The sequence below is a fragment of the Carassius auratus genome, chromosome 42 (genome assembly GCF_003368295.1).
Source record: "Carassius auratus strain Wakin chromosome 42, ASM336829v1, whole genome shotgun sequence".
Lineage (NCBI taxonomy): Eukaryota > Metazoa > Chordata > Actinopteri > Cypriniformes > Cyprinidae > Carassius > Carassius auratus.
In genome coordinates this window covers 7762270-7781586 of record NC_039284.1, presented here as the reverse complement: position 1 = coordinate 7781586, position 19317 = coordinate 7762270, and the positions used below count along the sequence as shown (strand labels likewise).

Below are 19317 nucleotides of genomic sequence, written 5' to 3'. Positions count from 1 at the left end.
GAATGTGTGATACGGCCACAGAGGATGACCCTAAAATGGCAGAGGGGGCTGGTTTGGTGTCAGACACCCAGACGTCTCCCTCTGTCAGTCCTCCAGAGACTGCTGAACTGACCCAAACTGGGGACAATCTCCCAGGGGCCACCCTGACCTCCTACAGCCCACTGCGGGCACTGCATCGGCCCTGGTGCTTGGTTCTGGTGCTCATCTTGCTGGTTTTCTCTTTCCTTTTCAGCTGGGCGGTGGTACACCTCAGCTTGGGGGCTCGGAGTAAACCCTTTAGGATTTCTTCCAGCTACAGCCAGCCCGGGGACATGGAGACAGTGACCTATGACCCTCGCTTCACCACCAACTGCACCATACGTGAGTGTTTCACGTCTCAGAAATCTGTCAGTTTCTGAAAGTAAATTGTTTGCTTCGTTTTCTCACGCAAGTAGAAACAAAAGTTTTTGATGTGATATGATGTGACCGCGAAAATTTGGATTTGTATTCTTAAGTTCCCTCAAAAATAGAGTAATATTGTGGAATATTCATATTTTTATATGCAATTTTTAATGATATTTTTGCTGATATTTTCAGCAGCTATTACCTCAGTTTCATCACATAACACGAATGATCTTTCCGAAACTACTCTAATAAGACCATTTTTTTGTTTTGTTATATATATATATATATATATATATATATATATATATATATATATATATATATATATATATATATATATATATATATTTTTTTTTTTTTTTTATTATTATTATTGTAAGGACATTTCCAAATATTTCAGTTTTTACTGTTTTTTTTTTTTTTTTTCTGATTTTTTTTTTTAAACAGATTAATATGATATAAAAAGAAAAAGTATTTTTCTTTTTGATTTTTAGAGGGGAGAACTCAAAATGAGACTGCCGTCTCTTGAATTTCAGTAAAACCTCATAAAATCATAAACTTTCAATATTAAATATTGTAAGTGATTGCAGGGCAGAATATTACAACGCAAATGTGTCTGTGATTTCCAACTTATTGCCAAAGTTAAATTATATATTCATTTTTTTTTTTTTTTTTTTTTTTTTTTTTTTTTTTTTTTATAGTGTTGTAAAAATCTTAATCAGAAATAGGAATGGACAGAAGAAATGCATTTGCCTCACTGCAAATCTTAGTACGTACGTATTGAAGGTTTTTTTTTTTTTTTTTTTTTGTAACACTAAGCCTATGTAATGAGAGCAACTGCCTCGGTCCACTTCCTCATTTGAACTACAACATATACTATAGAACATTTATGCTTTTTAGATCAACGGCAGCAACTAGATTTTTTCCTCTTGCTCTTTTTTTATTTTCTCTTTTTTCTGCTCTGTGCTTCCTGATTCAATAACTGGCAGGGAAATTGCCCATGTCTGACCGCAGGGAACACAACGCTGCTTGTCATGCAAATCCAGAGGCAGACAGATCTCTAATTGTTTCAGGGTTGTGTAGTTCAGTAGCACAGTTTTTTTTCTTCTTGCGGCTGCCCAAACAAATCCCTCCGGGGGTCACTCTGTTAGACAGGCTGTTCTCTTCCCGAGGCACGCCGTGTTCCTCTGTTCTTGCTGCTAAATGCCCTGTTCTCTTGAGCTCTAATCCACCACCGCTTGCCATAATAGATATTAGCAGATTGACGTGCTTTACATTGTGGCTTGCCTTCCTGAAGCACCTGCCACTAGAGCTCAAATTACCTGCCACCCGAAAACGCACTTACTTTGACGTACTGATTTGCAAAGCTGAGGACTGTGTGTGTGTGTGTGTGTGTGCAAGAGAGTGCAAGTTAGATGTGCTTGATAAGGCTTGAAATTCCCCTTTAATGAAATGAAGTAATTGCTGTAATCAAAAGAGCTCTAAATATGACCCCTTTTACTTTGTTTTTGCCATATCAGCTTTACTTAATGATCTAGAACTAACGTAAGACAATATAAGACCAAACAGTTTTATTTTCTGAAGAAAACATGAGTGGCTGCAATACTTTTGTTTTGGGTGGTTGTCGGCAAAACGTAACAGTAGTTGCTAAAGTGTTCTGGGTGGTTGTTACTGTGCACACTGTATGCATTAACAGATAAACCTGCAGATGAATTATATTCTGAAATAAATAAAGACTATCTGTGTGCTAAGCCACTAATTGCAATCAATATCCTTGTCAAATAAGCTTAAAATACCATGTAAATAATGTCCCCAGTAGCTCAAATTGTCAAATTAACTTCAATATAACATTCAACAACAAATACGGGCCATAGATATATCAGTATCAATAGCAAATATGATATAGTAATCTGTTAATAATATTGATTTGTATTTTTATACTGATGTCCTTTAATGTGAATTGTCTATTAAATTACTAAACAAACTAAATCCAGTCTGGTCACCTATGATAGTGCATCTTCCCTGAGTTACAGTATGTGTCTATAGTGATAAGAAGGGTTTTATTTTTTTTTTATTTTGTTTATTTATTTATTTTAAGTATAAGCATGTAATAGTAATAGTGATGCTTGGTTTGGCAATGAAAACATATTTTTGGTTATGTAGCACCGCTCACGGTGCAATCATTTAGCAACCACGCATTTGCCTTCAAAAGCGCTGTCACATTATCTCAGCAGAGCTACAATGAGAGCTGCCATGACCTCAGACTCAAGACAATGCGGAGGTGTAGATCATCCAATCATAAAATGTTAACTCACTCCCTGTTTGTTGCTGTCTCTGTCATCTGCTTTTTGTTCCCTCCGGCAAACCTGATTTTGATTACACCACTATCATAAAAATGTCTCTAGCAGGCTGAACAGAGCTCTACAGTGGTTTGATGAGGTCCATTTATATTCTTTGAGTTATCCTGTCTCTATTTTTTTTTTTTTTTTTTTTGTGGAACAGCATAGTCAATGCCATTGCAGTTCCTTACTGTGAGTCCAAAGTGAAGGTGTTCAATTTCCCATCATCTCTCACTGTGAGTCAAATTATTTATTTTATGATTACTTATGTGAGATGCTTCTCTAATTAACTTGTTGAATGCATTGAGAAGTAATCTAATTAATAGCAAAATTAGTTTAAAGGTTAGAAAATTGCGGGTCTTTTTTATTTTCTTAACTATTTATAAAACAGCAATACCATTTAAGTGTACATAACAGCAAAATTGCCCTATGTATTAAGCTATGCATTAAAATACACTACAACATTTGATTCATGTACTGTGACAAGATCACACTAATTTCAAATAATATAAATAAAAACAAGTGTTAAGTATAAGTTTATAAGACTAAATGCATGTGTCTTTTAGTTTATCATAGTACTTTATATTAACATTTATTAGAAAAAAAAATAATAAGAACAACAGATTATTAATGATTTAGGTTCATAATTTTTATATATATATTTAAAAAAATGTATTATTAATATTTTAAAATCTTTTGTCAGGGATATCCAGAATCAGCAACAGAAACAAGCAGATGCCGGGGCAGGCAGCAAAGGATCAGAGTCGGTATAAACAATCCAAAGGTCAGGTACAGAAGGAACAAACACAAGGATAAACGCTCGGAAATGTCAGACAGCCTAAACAAGACTTTGCAAAGTGTCTGTGTGTGAGTGCTGCTTATATGTGTGTGTAAATGAGGTGCAGGTGTGGCAAGGAGATTAGCTGATGAATGAGGTGCCGGTGTGGCAAGGTGATGGTGATGCGGTGACTCATGGGAGATGTAGTTCGAGTGTAGTGCAACTATAGGAGAGGTGCTAGTGTCAAACTGGTGGTTGATGGGTGGAATGGTCCTGGGTGGAGTGCCCTCTACTGAAATTCATGGACACTCCAGCTAATGTTCATGACAACTGGGTTGTGTCGAAAGACAATGATCATGTACCGACAATTAGGGCTGTACGATGTGTCGTTTAAGCAACGATATCGCGATGTATGAATCCACGATAGTCACATCGCAGGATGTGCGATGTAGGCTGTCATAGTTGATCCGTTATTCATTAACTGTATGGGCCAGCTGCTCCCCGGCCCTTGACGAATGTGATTCACGGAGAGCGTGAGAAAAAGAGCGCGAGAGAGAGAGAGACAGAGAGAGAGAGAGAGAGAGAGAGAGAGAGCTTCAAACAACACGCTGTCTTGCTTTCTCTCCCTCGCGCATCCGATGGTGTAGAGGTTTAAATCATTTTAAATGAGAATGTAAATCTGCTCACCCCATTTTTGTTTGCAATAAAAAAAATATCATATCGCAATATATATCACAGAAAAATAAAATATTGCAATGTCATTTTTTTTTTTCCCCCAATATCATCCAACCCTACCGACAATAGTCACAGATATTGTCAAAGGCATCAAATGTTGGCAATATTTCCAAGTAATGCAGGCCTGTTACATTCTTGTTGGTAGGCCTATTATTAATATTATAATTATTATTATTGGGTTATTTTTATTATTAAAGTAATGTTACAAATAATTACCCCAGCAATAATAAAGATTTTAATAATAAATAAAAATATATTTTAAAACAGGTTTATTTTACAATGATTTGTGTCATATAATTCAATTTATTAACACTGCAGTCATCAATAATAGCACCGACTTTTAATAACAACCTGTTTAAAACAAAATATGTTTTTTCTCTCTTGTTTCTTTTTTTTCTTTTTTTTTCATTATGTATTGGGTACAAGAGAAAAATTAAAGGAATACATTAAGGCAGTTATATACTGGTGGTGGGGGTGGGGGGTGTTTGCACTATGCCACTGGCCTAAATATCTAATCAAATATCTAATGTTATTTTTGTTATTTGTAGTAAACTATTTCATTTTCGTCATTTAATCTTTTAAAAAGTGGCAAAATCTCAGATTAACGATTATTTCTGCTCGCTAACATGTGGACCTTCTTTTAAATCATGCAAGTGAAATTCTAAAAGACGACAACATGAATACTGATTTCTGCATATACTGGGAGCACATGTGCACAAACAACTAAATTCTCCTCAACACATTCTTATTTTGTCATCAACCAGTCAAGAAAACAGGCCGCATCCATTCATTCATTTATTATAGCAACTGGGACCCATAGGAGCTTGGACCAGCAGCCTCATGTTCCCCAGTCTATATACTTCCCCATTAAGCATTGCAGCTGTCAGGGTCTAACATGGTGATGCTTGCTGCTTTACAGCCTGGGAAGAATCGTGGAGGTGTGCCAAGCCTTTCCCCCAACCATCAATCATTCAGGCCTGTGAGGCTGAGTGAGTGAAATGAGCTGTGCCGTGAGCAGGCGAGAGGCGAGAATGTGAATCCCAGGAAAAGTCCAGTGGGGATGACGCTTAGTGCTTCTCTAGTCAGACTATGGTGAGCTGAGGGATGTGTGCTCAAGGGCTCAGAGGAGGAATCTTGAGTTATTCTCAGGGGACGGCTTGAAAGATATGTTTGAAGAGAATTAAATGACACTGTTGATATTATTAAGAAAATGTAGATCTATAAGCACAGTATTTTTCGTGCAGATGATGATGATGATGATTGGTGATGATGATGAAGATCAGATGCCAGAGCAGACTGCATCAGATTATCCTTTATGAAAAACAAGTGCACTTTAATGTATTGAAAGTAGCGTACTGCATTTTATTTATTTTATTATTATTATTATTATTATTATTATTATTATTATTATTATTATTATTATTATTATTATTATTATTATTATTATTATTATTATTATTATTATTATTTGTTTATTATTATTTGTTTATTTATTTTTATTTTTGATAAAACACCCCTTATAAGTGTGATTAATGAGGGTTTACTTTTATGTTTCTTAAACTTAAGTACCCTTTTGAAAAAGGGCACACTGTAATAATATTGAATCGATAGCTTTACGTTAATTATTTTTTTGCTTTTACAAATATTTTGGCATGATTTAAAGAAGTACACATTTTAATGCGTTAATTATACTAAGGCACATGTAAAACACTTGTTTTTAATTACATTAATTTTAAGGTTGACATTAAAATACACTGAATTGCATCACTACTAATGTGTAATTACACATATTTTCAAATGCATGACTTACAAGTTCCAATAGATAAAACATTATGATAAATGCCATACATTTTTGTCAGTGCATTTGGTAGTATACTTTAAATAAAAAGTTACTTTAAATTAACTCTGCTCTTTTGTGCTTTAAGCTATAATATTTTAGTATTATTGTTGTTGTTGTAAATAATGCAGTCAAATGTCTGAAAACATTATATTCAGTTCACACTGAAGTACAACATACAGTTCAGCTGGAGAACAACTACACGATCGCACAGTGTTTATGCTGTCAAGCATCATTGTAGCAGCCCGGTATCTTGCAAACATGATTTTATTTTCAGGCAGACTGCTGTTTCGCCTCAAAGACTAATGCGAGATCAATTGTACACAAATCAAATTTAAAAAGCCAGGAAAGTATTTGTGATATTTTCCTTTCATTTACCAGCCGTTAAAATGTCAAAGAAATAAATGTTTAGCCCACTGGCCTGGCCCAACTGTTTGTATAAATCAACAGTAGCAGATGATCTTGGACTGAGCTTTGCTTTAGGTACTGAGCATAAACAGTGAAAGAAAAGCTTGAAAAAAAAATGATGTGCAATTTTACAAACAAACTACAGGCCATGAGGATCTGCAGATTGTCGCAAAATTGGTAATTCAAGGCAGGTCTCATGGGGGCGCTGACAACAATTTGCTTTGACAAAGTGAGTGTAAATCATTATTTTTCAATTAGAGTTGGCAATTTGAGCCCCATCAGCGAGTTGGCAATTCAAAAAGTTGTGTAGAGTTTAACTTTATGCAAATGAGAAGTGATGCAACGTGGCAACTACCAATGGGAGTGCATAAGAATAAGAATAAAACTCATGTGATCTGCCCCATTATACAACACTGCAGTCAAGTTGAAATGACTACTAGAGATCAGCAGTACATCCACTTGACAACCAACAGTATTAATTCAGTATGAATTATTATTATTATTATTATTATTATTATTATTATTATTATTATTATTATTATTATTATTATTTGTTACCAACATATAGTTAAACATTAAATGTATGTGTGTGTGTGTGTGTGTGTGTGTGTGAGAAATATCAACTCCAATCAGCAGTCAATAAAGATATCCAGGTCTTTGATTCCTCTCACTCTACTTATCTGTTCTTTTCCAATCTTCAGCACCTCTCATCCTCACCTACTGTCGCTGCCCTGTAAGCATTCACATCTGAAATTCTCTTTATCTCTCTTATTTTTTCTTGTTTTTGTGTCAAAGAGAACACATTATTTGTAAGTCTGCATTTATTAACCTCTTTTGCCCCAGGTTCTTCACATAGATATTTAGAAAGTCTTCCACTGAAAGAGCAGATTGTTGCTGAGCTAACATGCATTAGAGATTTCCAGAGAACCTTTGTTTAAGGTATTTTTCTTTCTTTCTTTTTTTTCATGAGAAAGGTCAGGCTGTGTAGGTGGCACTAACATATATTTCCTGTGATAGAAAGATCGTACATCATGAAATGATTAAAGTTACCGCACTTGACGTTTTATGGACTCGTTTCATTTCATCTCGTGAAATAACTTGAAATGAAAAGAAAATGTCAGCTATGTAGATTGGTTTTCAGACCAAAATTATATATATATATATATATATATATATATATATATATATATATATATATATATATATATATATATATATATATATATATATATATATATAATTTATTTTATTTTTAGTTGTAGTTGCTAAAGAGTTTCACTGTTATCTCTAAATAGCAAATAAGACATATTGATTACTTTTATGTTGCTTTTTCATCCTTTATGAAGCTTGAACACATCGTATTTATATATATATATATATATATATATATATATATATATATATATATATATATATATATATATATATATATAAAATATAAATCTCCTTTTGACAAAAATAAAATCATATGGTTTGCAATGAAGGTGAGCACATAATGACAATATTGTTATTTTTGAATTATCATTTTCTTTTAAAGCTGAATCTGCCTGTTTTTCTCAAATCAGGTCTTGTCATCAATAGCTTCAGACAGTAACGCTACACTGCCAGAGAGCGTCAGAAATATACTCTCAGCGATCTCTGAAGTCTCAAAGTCTGTTTGCTTTAATCTCGGGGGTCGCTTTCTCAATCATCTTTGAAAGGCAGCAGTTTGAGTTGTAATGTGACTGCCCAGATTTCTCAAGTACTAGGGTAACATCAAGGAACGGGGCCATGGAATCAATGGGGCTTTATGCCTCTGAGATCATGCAGTTGACAGACTTGCCTCCCATCTCTCTCGGGCATCCTTTGGTATAAAGACACTGGCTCTTGTAATACATCTTGCATGGCCTTTCTTGACCTGGTCTCAAACATGGAGCTACCATTTAAGACATTCTATATCCTGTGAATGTATATCCTCAGGGTTTGACATTGTCAGCCATGCGTGCCACCACAAAAAAAAAGAAAAAAAGAAAAAAAAGACACATGTAGTGAAAGCAAAATGTCTACTGTTCAATAGTGGGCATAGTAAGAAAAAAAAATGCAAAATGGTGTTATAAAAACTAAAAATAATAAAAGAGAGGCTAAAATCGTTTAAAATAGAAAACAAGATCGAGTTAAACTTCACATACAATGAAGCAGCCATGAAACATTCCTACCAAGCCACATCTCTGACACATAAATAAATAAATAACCACACCTCACCAACTAATCAAGGTCTTCCAGATTACTAGAAACTTCCAGGCAAGTGTGTTGGATCAGGCTGGAGTTAAACTCTAAAGGTTATTGGCCCTCAGGACCAGGACTGTTATAAATAATGTTCTTTATATCAGTTGCTATCAGACTCACCAAGGGTGTCCACACTCATCTCCTGGAGGGCCACAATCCTGCAGAGCTTACGTAGTTCCAACCCTGCTCCAGTACACCAACCTGTAGTTTTTATTTTTTTATTTTTTTATCCTGGAGAAATGTATTAGCTGGCTCAGGTGTGTTCAATCAGAGTTGAAACTAATCTCTGCATGACTGTGGGACACCAGGAGCTGAGTCTGGCACCCTTGATTAAAATATGTTACTGACCAACTCACCAAAGCTAATTAGACAAGTTTTGCCTACAGTAACTGGAGTAAGTCACGGTATCCTTATATCAGTCAAATTCAGCAAGTTCTATTGTGAAATTCAATGAGATTCAAGTGATTTTATTTAAACATATAGCAGTCTCCGTTGGTGAACAGATCAGTCATTTTAGTCTGATTGTTTCAATTCAATCAGTTGGTCCAGCTCCCAAAACTACTCTGAATGATTTGTTCATGAATCAGACTGATATGGAATTCATAACACAAGTATGCATCGCATTATCAGCATTAAGTTTTCTGTTTCAGGTTTGCTTTGAAGTTTTGCTCATCGTTTAGAATGATTACTCTAAATGATGACCACAACTTCAAAGCAAATCTTGCCGAGAAAGTTAGTTAAAGCTACACTGTCAACAAAACCTCATAGTTAAATAATCTGAATAATTGGACAATTGAGGTTTGAAATTGAAAAAGGAATGCAAGAACGTACAATACAATCTCAAACTTGCAACATATTGGCCAAGCATTCGCGTCTGAACTTACATGCTTGCCTAGAACAAGGATTAGGAAGAGTTTTAAACTGTGTAGCAGTGGGGTCCCTCAGGGAACAGTATTGGGAAACATAGGCATGGAATATGTTTATGGCCTTAAGAAATGCACAGTTGCAAACAGGTCCAGTAGATGCACTGTGAGAAAGGGTTAGCAGCTCTAACATACGTGCTCTGGCTTTTATATTGTCTTACAGGAACACATACCATCTTTCAGCAATAAGAGCTTTGGTGTATCAGCTCACTTTGTCTTCCTCACTGGCTTGTCCTTTTTGATTTGTCTCCTCCTCTAATGCAGCAGCCCCAAAACGTCCCCAAAAATAGTCAAAGAAAATGAACCAGTTATTTCATTGCATGCTTTCCCCCCTCTGGCACTGTGGAATAATCTGACAAAGACAAATGATGCCAGGGCCTTACCTCAGCCAATCAAGTGTGGGTCTGAACAGCTCATTGAGCTCCTAAATGGATGTCCCCCATTTCGTCTTTTGTCCTAAGGGAGAGTCGGGTGTAATTCAACGGCATTAACTTTACGGCTTTGCCTGTAGATCAAATACATTGGCTTGGACTGCCCCAACAAAAATGAGGTGTGCTAACTTAACTTCCTCGATCATTTTTTGGAGACCTGTGTGAAAATCTCATGTTCAGGGCTGAGCAATGATGCTTTGATAGGGATCAATCATTTATAAAACTGAAAGTGAAGTTCAAACAATTCAGTGAGATGAAGGTAAACAGATTGACTGTTCATGATGAAGAGCTCAGGCATCAGACTTACAATTTAAATTCCCCTTAGACTACTTAATTAATAAAGGTAATATGATTTTTAATACATATCTGAAATAAAGAATTAAAGGTGCAGTTATTATTATTATTATTATTATTATTATTATTATTATTATTAGTATTATTATTATTATTATTTATTTATTTATTTATTTATTTATTTATTTATTTATTTGAGACATTTTTGATTGAACATTGATGCTTTCAAACGATTAATCGCATACAAAAAAGGTTTTGTTTGCAAGATATGTGTGTGTGTTCGGTGTATATTTATTATGTATACATGAACACACATACAGTATATATATATATATATATATATATATATATATATATATATATATATATATATATATATATATATATATAGAAAACATCTGCATGTATTTGCATGTCTATATTTATAGTCATGTCATTTATATAAATAAATGTATTAAATAAATCAACATAACCTATTTTTCTGAAACATATACATGCAAGTGTTTATACATTGTATATATATACAGAGGACACACATTATATAAACAAAAACCTTAGTTTTAGATGTTATTAATCGTTTGACAGAAGAGAAGAGAAAAGAAGATAATATATATATATATATATATATATATATATAATTAATTAATTGATATTTTGCCAGATGTGCTTTGTACAAATTGTTGCATACCCTGAATGATCCAATAAAGCTTGAAACAATGAAGAGGAAATATATGTTAAAAAGGTATGGACAGAATTTAAATGTCAGAGGAAAGAAGGAAGGAAATAACTGATATGTGATGTAAAGGATAGGAAAATGCAAGTATTAATAAAAATAATCATGGTGAGATTATCAGGAAGACAAACAGGTCATTGTCTTTTTTAAGCCTGGCCAGTTTTACCACTATCAGTCTAGTCCTATATCCATTATCAGCTTCTTTGATAACAGCAGACTCCCACCAGCAAACACACCACTTTACAGTGCTGTATTATTAGAATCTTAACATGAGGACGTCAGCAATGTGCAATGAGAAACATAATTTGCTTATTTTGTCTGGTCCCATAAGACAGATTCTCAGAATAAAGATGAAGAAAGTGCTATTTTTGAATATTGTGCTTAATGCTATTGAGAAAAGCACATTGCGCCCTGTATGAGTCAGAGTACTCACTGTCATCTTGTTTTCAGAGAACACATTTCAGTCTAGCTCAGTAGTATCTGTCTAGAGAGCACAATACGTGCTGTGAAACAGGACACAGACCTCATAATCAGTCAGATCTCCACACTGTGTACTCCACATTCAATTTGTGTACCATATGGCCACGTTCACCTTCACAGAAATGGCTTCTCTCATTGTTGAATGACAAACTTTCATATTTAATCAAGGCCAAAGTGACTCAAAAAAAAACAAAAAAAAACAAACAAACACGGTTTTAAAAAATTTATGTCGGTGGCTGGTCCATTAATTAACTGTTTTGATGCAAATAAACAAATATAATAATAATAATAATAATAATAATAATAATAATAATAATAATAATAATAATAGAAAAGTTACATCATTAGTAAACTAGCTACTAACACTTCAAAAATCTGTCTGCTGTGACAAGGATGTAAAATAGGCCTCTTGTTGCTTATTTTAAATTTTCACATTTTTTTTTTTTTTTTTTTTTTTTTTTGTTGAGAAGTGTGAGCCATTTTAAAAAATGCATGAACTTAGCATGCTGTGTGGCCTACTTCTTGTTAGACAACAAAGATGGGGGAAATGGGGTCTGAAATCGTGTTTCCAACTGTCTTGCTGTGACCTTCATGGGAGATGTGTTTCAAGTAGTCATTAAATTCTCATTCTGTTGACAACCATTTTTGTTGTTTGAGAGAGTATAAAAGTGACTTCAAATATTTAAACAGAGTGAAACCAGATACTCAGTGAAAGCAAAACAAACAAACAAACAAACAAAACATATAAATAAATAATGCAGGAAACTTATAGCATGACTATATATTACAACGTGGCCCAGGTCCATTAGTATCCATTATTTTATTTTTATGTAATAAAATGCCATCATCATCATTATCATCTTCATCATATATATATATATATATATATATATATATATATATATATATATATATATATATATATATATATATATATATATATATATATATATATATATATATATATATATATTGTATTTTTTTATGATGAAGATGATAATGATGATGGCATCTTAAGCTTGAGGGAAACCTTGATTCTTGGTGACTCATGTTTCAGCACATCCTCCACACAGTGTTTACAAGGGTTAGCATTTGTGCCGCAGAGCCTGCAAACCTTCATGATGGTCATTAAGCTTTTTCCCCATGTGCAGTGACAGACTGAGCGTGTTTTGTCTTAGCTTAGCTTTCAGCTGACTGATATGAATGTCTGCCCGCTAGTTGTACACGTATGACTTAATGTTACAGCTGGCTGTCAAATGCCTGTCATTCAATCATTTTAGTAATGGCACACTGACACTAGTGCGACACATCCATCACATCTGTGTTCTTTCATCACAAACCCTTGCTGCATCAGAGCGGATTGGTGTATTAACTCCCCCTTCACTTTTGTTTCTCCTATTTTTCTTTACTCACCATACACACACAGCCTTTGATTAAAACACTTTTTATTTCTATAGCAAGGCTGCCATGTTGAGATGTGAATCGGGGCTATTGATTAATAACATAATTGCAATAACATAATTATTAAATATTTGCATGTCATAATTTTACTTAATACTAATAGATGAATGAAGGGAGTCAGATGGGTTATAGAAAATAATGTATTTGTGTTTATAAACATGAAACATTGATAGAGAAGATTGGACAGATAGATATATAGACAGACAGACAGATAGATAGACAGTAAATTGGTAACAGCTGATGGAATCAACTAAGTCCATAACTATATAATGAGGACAGGATCAAGATTAAAAGATAACATGATTCTGACGACCAAGGATCAAGGATGCGTTATGCCTCTGTAGCCGCCAATGATAAAATCACAACTCCCTTGTATTCATTTTATTTATTTATTTTAAGCAGGAAGCAAGTGAATCGCATGAGTGAGCCTGTTTTTCTCCTCATTTTTTCTTCTTATACAATCACTCTCTTTATCATGGTGTGATGAACCCCTGGTGAGCCCGTCCGTTTGTGCAGCTCTGCTACTGTCTTCCATTTGCATAGATATGCAAACCTTTGTTACATATTGTGTTCGCTGTGATGCTATCAGACTCAACGCACAGGAATCCAGTCGCCACGCTACTTATCTGGGTCATTGTTCCGTCCTACATTTTCTAAAGCATGTTAAGCTAGCGCTCCATATGCAAAAATATATATATTTTTTAATATATATATATATATATATAGCACCATAGTAAAATGATATGTATCTCCTCCTGCAAAAAAGCCAGAAGCTCTAAATGTTTATGGTAAAATGTTATCCTAGACATCTCTTTCAAGCTGTGCTTGAGTTCTCATTACATTAACACATTTTTTTTGAGTGTCTGTTGTATCTTTATTGGACAGGAAAGGGCTCTTTGTGTTTTCATGTGTTGATAGCCTTTGTCAGTATCCTCTCCCGTCATCGAAGCCATAAAAACAAGTGACTACTGAGAGCCCTTGCCTCTTTTATGTGTTCTTTCTGCCTCATTTAGTTTACAAAGTGCTGTATTTACTTGATGTCTTTGTGTTTGCTTGCACGGAAGGTTTTAATGTAAACCTATGGTTTACTTTCTTGGCAGAAAGTCTATTGGAAAGATATAAAGTAAACCTCTTCGGAGTTACCTGTTGCAGCTAATGTGCAGTTGTAAAAGATGCGAGAAAACTGAGGTAAAGGTGGGCTAATGGTTAATGATCAGGGCTGATTGAGCAAATGTTACACCTTAAGCAAGGGTGACCCTGGAATCAGAGAGCTACTGGGATTGAAATTCTGCTTTATCGCCTTTGTGCCCTTGAGGGATTTAAACCTTTGCTCCTTAAGGGAACTGTGTCTGTAATTAGTGTCTCTGATTCCCTCATGTCTTTCTCTGCCCAGGAACCTCTCAAAATGTCACTCTACGGGGCAGCTATCACTGCAGAGAAGGCCGGGAGATCAATGTGAGTCAGCTGTGCGACTTCAAACCTGACTGTCCACAAGGGGACGATGAGGGGGAACATTGCCGTGAGTATTAATGGCATTTGTTTGGAAGACGAGACAACAGACAGGGGCTTCAGGATAGCAACAGCAGCTCTTTAATGAAGCTATTGTGTGTTTGCCCATTATATAACAGAAGCTGTGTTTATTGGACATTGCAGGAGTTGTTCTGGTTCAGTGGCCATTGTTATCTCAGTCACAATGTCTCTTGGAAAATAAAGAAAAGCAACACACACCACTATCACATATACATATATATATACATATACATATATATATTAGGGCCGGGACTTTAACGCGTTAATTGAGATTAATTAATTACACAAAAAATAACGCGTTAACTAAGATTAATTAAATACAGAAAAAAAAAAATCCCGCATTTTTAATAACTTATTTTTGCACCGCGGAACGTTTCTCACTGGATGACTTTCGGCGGGACCGATTATACTGAAGCACCAACTAGCGTTCGCATATCAATACTCTTTGATATCACCGGCAGCACATCGAGCCTCAAGTATCACCTCAAAGCAAAACATATAGCAGCTAGCGTGGACTTTACATTTTATGTTGAACTATGTATTATTTTGTTGGTGCAACAGTTTATGTTGAACTCTTTATTGTTTTGGCCAAGGTTATTGAGAGTTGGACTTAGTATGTTATGGCCTCTGAAGCAACAGAGAGATGTCAGTGTTTCCAATGTTCTGAATGTAATTGACAGTATTGTGTTTTACTTAAAAAAAACACACTTTACAGAAGGTTCCAGCACCTATAAGCTTCCTGAATTTCTGAAATGTACTATTTCTAAATTGTTTCTAAATATGCTATTGATACACTTCATGGCAAAAATTGCACTGGTCTGCTAGACTTGGTTGAACAAAAATAAACAATATTTTGTTGCTTAAGCTTATGTATTCAGTCATTATTCAATGGTATACTATAAATCCATGTGAAAAAAAAAATACTTCTCACTGTTCTCAGGTCAAATATTTATATGCGATTAAAATGCGATTAATTTCGATTAATTAATTACAAAGCCTCTAATTAATTAGATTAATTTTTTTTAATCGAGTCCCGGCCCTAATATATATATATATATATATATATATATATATATATATATATATATATATATATATATATATGTTGTTGTTTTTTTTATCAAAATCAAAGGTACTTTAGTTAACTATACATATTTTCCTCTTATGATCGTCAAGGCTGCATTTATTTGACCAGAAATGCAGTGATTTAGTTTAATAGTATTACAATCTAAAGTAATACTTTATTAATTATTTTAATATATTCTGAAAAATGATTTATTTCTCTAAATGGGAAAGCCTCCTGAGAGTATATCAGACACTTTCACTGCCGCATTGTACTTTTAAACATATTACCACTGAACAATTTCAGTTCTGATGAAATATGTCCCACATTTAACCTATTTTCCTGTAATTGTCTCTGTCTGATGGCCCCACCTTTTCTCATCATTCTCTGTCTCTTCATTTCTGTTAAAAGTCCCTTACCTTAAAGATCAGAGGCTCACACTGTCCTGATCCTTTATTTCATTCCTACCCTAATCTATTCTGCATGATGCAATTTCATTCGATCACAGAGGATTCATTAGCGATCCATTCCTTCAGCTTCGCAAGTGCAGCACATATATCTCAAGCAGCCTTTCAGTGCAAAACGGAAAGCTGCAATCTCATCCTGTGTCATTCAAATCGCACAGAGCATTTCTTCTTTCTCTGTCATCTCTCTCTCTCTCTTTCCCTGTTATTGCTCTTCATGCTAATCCTCACGAGTGTGGTCATGCTGGTCGATGTGTTTACTCTCTCCTGGCTAATGATAGTGAGTCCAGCGCTGTAGCATCTCTCCTCAGTGGATGATTATCTGATCCTGCCTCACACCTCTCAGATCAATGCACTGCCGCAGCTGTAATCAAGTGCCATGCAAAGAGAAAGGCAACACGCACAGATTTTGAGATTTTACAGGATTCTGTGCTTTGTTTGTTGTTAGAACAAAGTTAAATGTCACTGTTCATGTTCGATATGCCACCGATATTACAGATATTAACACTGATCAGAAACCTGTTAATCAGTCTCCTTCAAACCCATTCAGCGCATTTAATGTGCACAACAAGATTTGATTGTCTCTTTAATAAACTGTGTTGTTAAACTTTGTTGAAAAATGACTTCTAAAGACCAGATGAAGAAATTATGAACAGGACACAGTAGTTGTGATTCTGTTTAAAAGCCTATTTAAGGATCGTTTAAGGTAAATCTCTGAAAAAAAAAAATGGTTATATCTCAACCCAATAGCGATAGAGATGGAATAATACCAGTATCAGTCTTTTGTTTTGAGATAATGTTTTTTTTTTTTTTTTTTTTCTTAGATAGACTGCAAAAACCCATGGAAGCTTGTTTCCACCACTGGATAAAAAATAAATAAATAAATAAATAAATAAAAAAGGTTATTATCTCACAATTCTGACTTTTTCCACAACATTTTGAGATATAAAGTCAGAATTGTGAGATATAAACACAGTTCTTACTTTTTATTTTTTTATTATTGCGTGATATAAAGTCAGAATAGCAATATATAAACTTTCAATTCTGAGAAAAAATTTAGAATTGTGAATCAGAATTGTGAGTTTATATCTCGCAGTCCTGACTTTATTTCTCAGAGTTGCTACTTTATGTCTCGTAATTGTGAGTTTATATCACACAATCCTGACTTTTATTTCTCAGAATTGCTACTTTGTGTCTCGCAATTGCAAGTTTAAATCACGCAATTCTGAAAAAAAAAAAAAAAAAAGTCAGAATTGTGAGATAAAAGTCTCAATTACCTTTTTTTTTCAGTGGCGGAAACAGGCTTCCATAAAAACCTCTTTGAATTAATCTATCTAATATAAAGATTTAAGACCAGATCCAAAAGATTTACAACAAGATCTTAATAAAATCTCTTCTTTTGATTTTGGGATGAAACACTTTTGAGAGCATAAATATGCATGCCAAGATCTGTAAGCAAGTGAGAAATGTATTAATATAAAATAGTGATATAGAAGCCAAAGTTGTTGTTGTTTGTTAGTTTGGTTTGTTAGTTTGGTAGAAAGTTTTGGGCAAGGTAGTTTCAGGGGTAAAAAAAATAAAAATAAAATCTTTAATTATTAACAAGCCATTTCCCATAATCACTTTGTTCCCATGAATGCATCCACTGCTTGGAAGCATGTTATTTTTTATGCCTAACACTGGATTGTATGAACCTTAAGCAAAGCTTGTAAGTTGCATGCCAGCAGACATTTTATACTCTGTAATTCAGTGGATTACTTGAGGGAGACCAATGTTTCTTCCCCCACTAGTTTCCTAATGAAGGTCAGACCCATCCCTGCAGCCCTGCATGGGGTTGAATGAATTGTCTGTTGATGGAAGAGCTTTAAGGCCAATTGTAATATGGCCTTCCTACAACATTTTCTTTCCTGCCTTTCTATTCCTTAACCTCAAGACCATGTCCTCATTCCCATTCAGCAGCTCTCCACTGCCCTCGTATGCCTCTTCAGACATTTAAAAATGATCGAAGATGATTTCTCATCAGAGATTCTAAGCTCTTGAGCTGAGGGATACAATTATAAATCCATATTCATCTTCTTCTTTTTATCTCTCACAGTTAATCTCTCTGAGGTCTCTCAGTTTTCTCAGAATGTCTCATTGTCTTCTCTTACTCAACCAGGTCGGTTCCTGAATGGCAGCTATTGCTCGTTCGGAAGAGAGGATTGCGGCTGGCAGCTGGTTCCAGGAAGGGGACCGCAATGGAGGGCCCATCCGTCCATTCCCCAAAGCCTCAGAAGCAGCTGTCCATCACCAGGTGCTCTGCCTAAACGCCTTAAGTTGAAGTCCAAACAATAAAAAGTGCTGTTTTATGCAGATTACTAGTTAATCAAGCACAAGTTTGAGTATCAACCTTGATAAATTAAAAATAAAGAAAAATAATTTAGGCAGATATGGTTAATAAATATTAATTAGTCAAGATTAAAAATAAGCTTTTGACTTTTTTAAATCTTTTCTTCAGGGTGGGGTGATATTTTATTAATGAAAAAGTTTGTTTCATGTTTGTCCTCACTCTGTCTGGCAGGGGCCTTGCTGGCCATTGACAGTCAGCCCAAAGGTCAGCGAGGATCAGCCCAGGTGCGAAGCCCGTTTTTCTTCTATCCCCTCCGGAACGCCCCTTGCATGGTAAGAAGACAACATTTCTGCATTCCGCGCAAGCGACTGTAATGTACTGTGTTTCCGTGAGATAGGGCTCTGGATCTCTGAGGAAATTAGGTTTCTATCAAGCCTTGTTTGCAAATATATTCTACCCTATGCATGCACTGATCAATGCTACACCTATAGAAATGCTCTGAATACTGATATGATTTATATAGCATTTAGGATAATGCAGCCACAGATAAGTGGAAGGAGATAGTATGTTCAAAAAATAACATACTATGTACTTGTGATGTTTCTCCACATGCAGTATGTACTGGAGGCTGGATGCAGGTAAAGTGGGACATTAGGATTTTGTTTCTTTCTCTGTATAGTGTAGAGGAGGTCTTTGGTAGGTCTATTGTGTGTCAGCTTGCTGTGTGATATATTTTATTACGGGTGGTTTATTATGATCTCCTTGCAGGGGACGCAGCTCATGCATTTCACAAACCCTTCACCTTCCCCAGCTCCACCTGTATAGATCTGATATGAGCTAATTCCATGTAGATTATATATGGG

At 34.9% G+C, this 19317-nt stretch overlaps 1 protein-coding gene across 1 annotated transcript in view; it reads left to right on the top strand.

Annotated features, from left to right (window-relative positions):
* Positions 1–19317, top strand: part of LOC113060535 (ALK tyrosine kinase receptor-like) — a 426749-nt gene that overhangs the window by 345216 nt on the left and 62216 nt on the right. Inside the window, exons 5-8 of the mRNA XM_026229521.1 lie at positions 233–360; positions 14462–14587; positions 18284–18418; positions 18686–18786. Coding sequence (XP_026085306.1) covers positions 233–360; positions 14462–14587; positions 18284–18418; positions 18686–18786 — 490 coding nt within the window. The remainder of the gene's footprint in view (positions 1–232; positions 361–14461; positions 14588–18283; positions 18419–18685; positions 18787–19317) is intronic.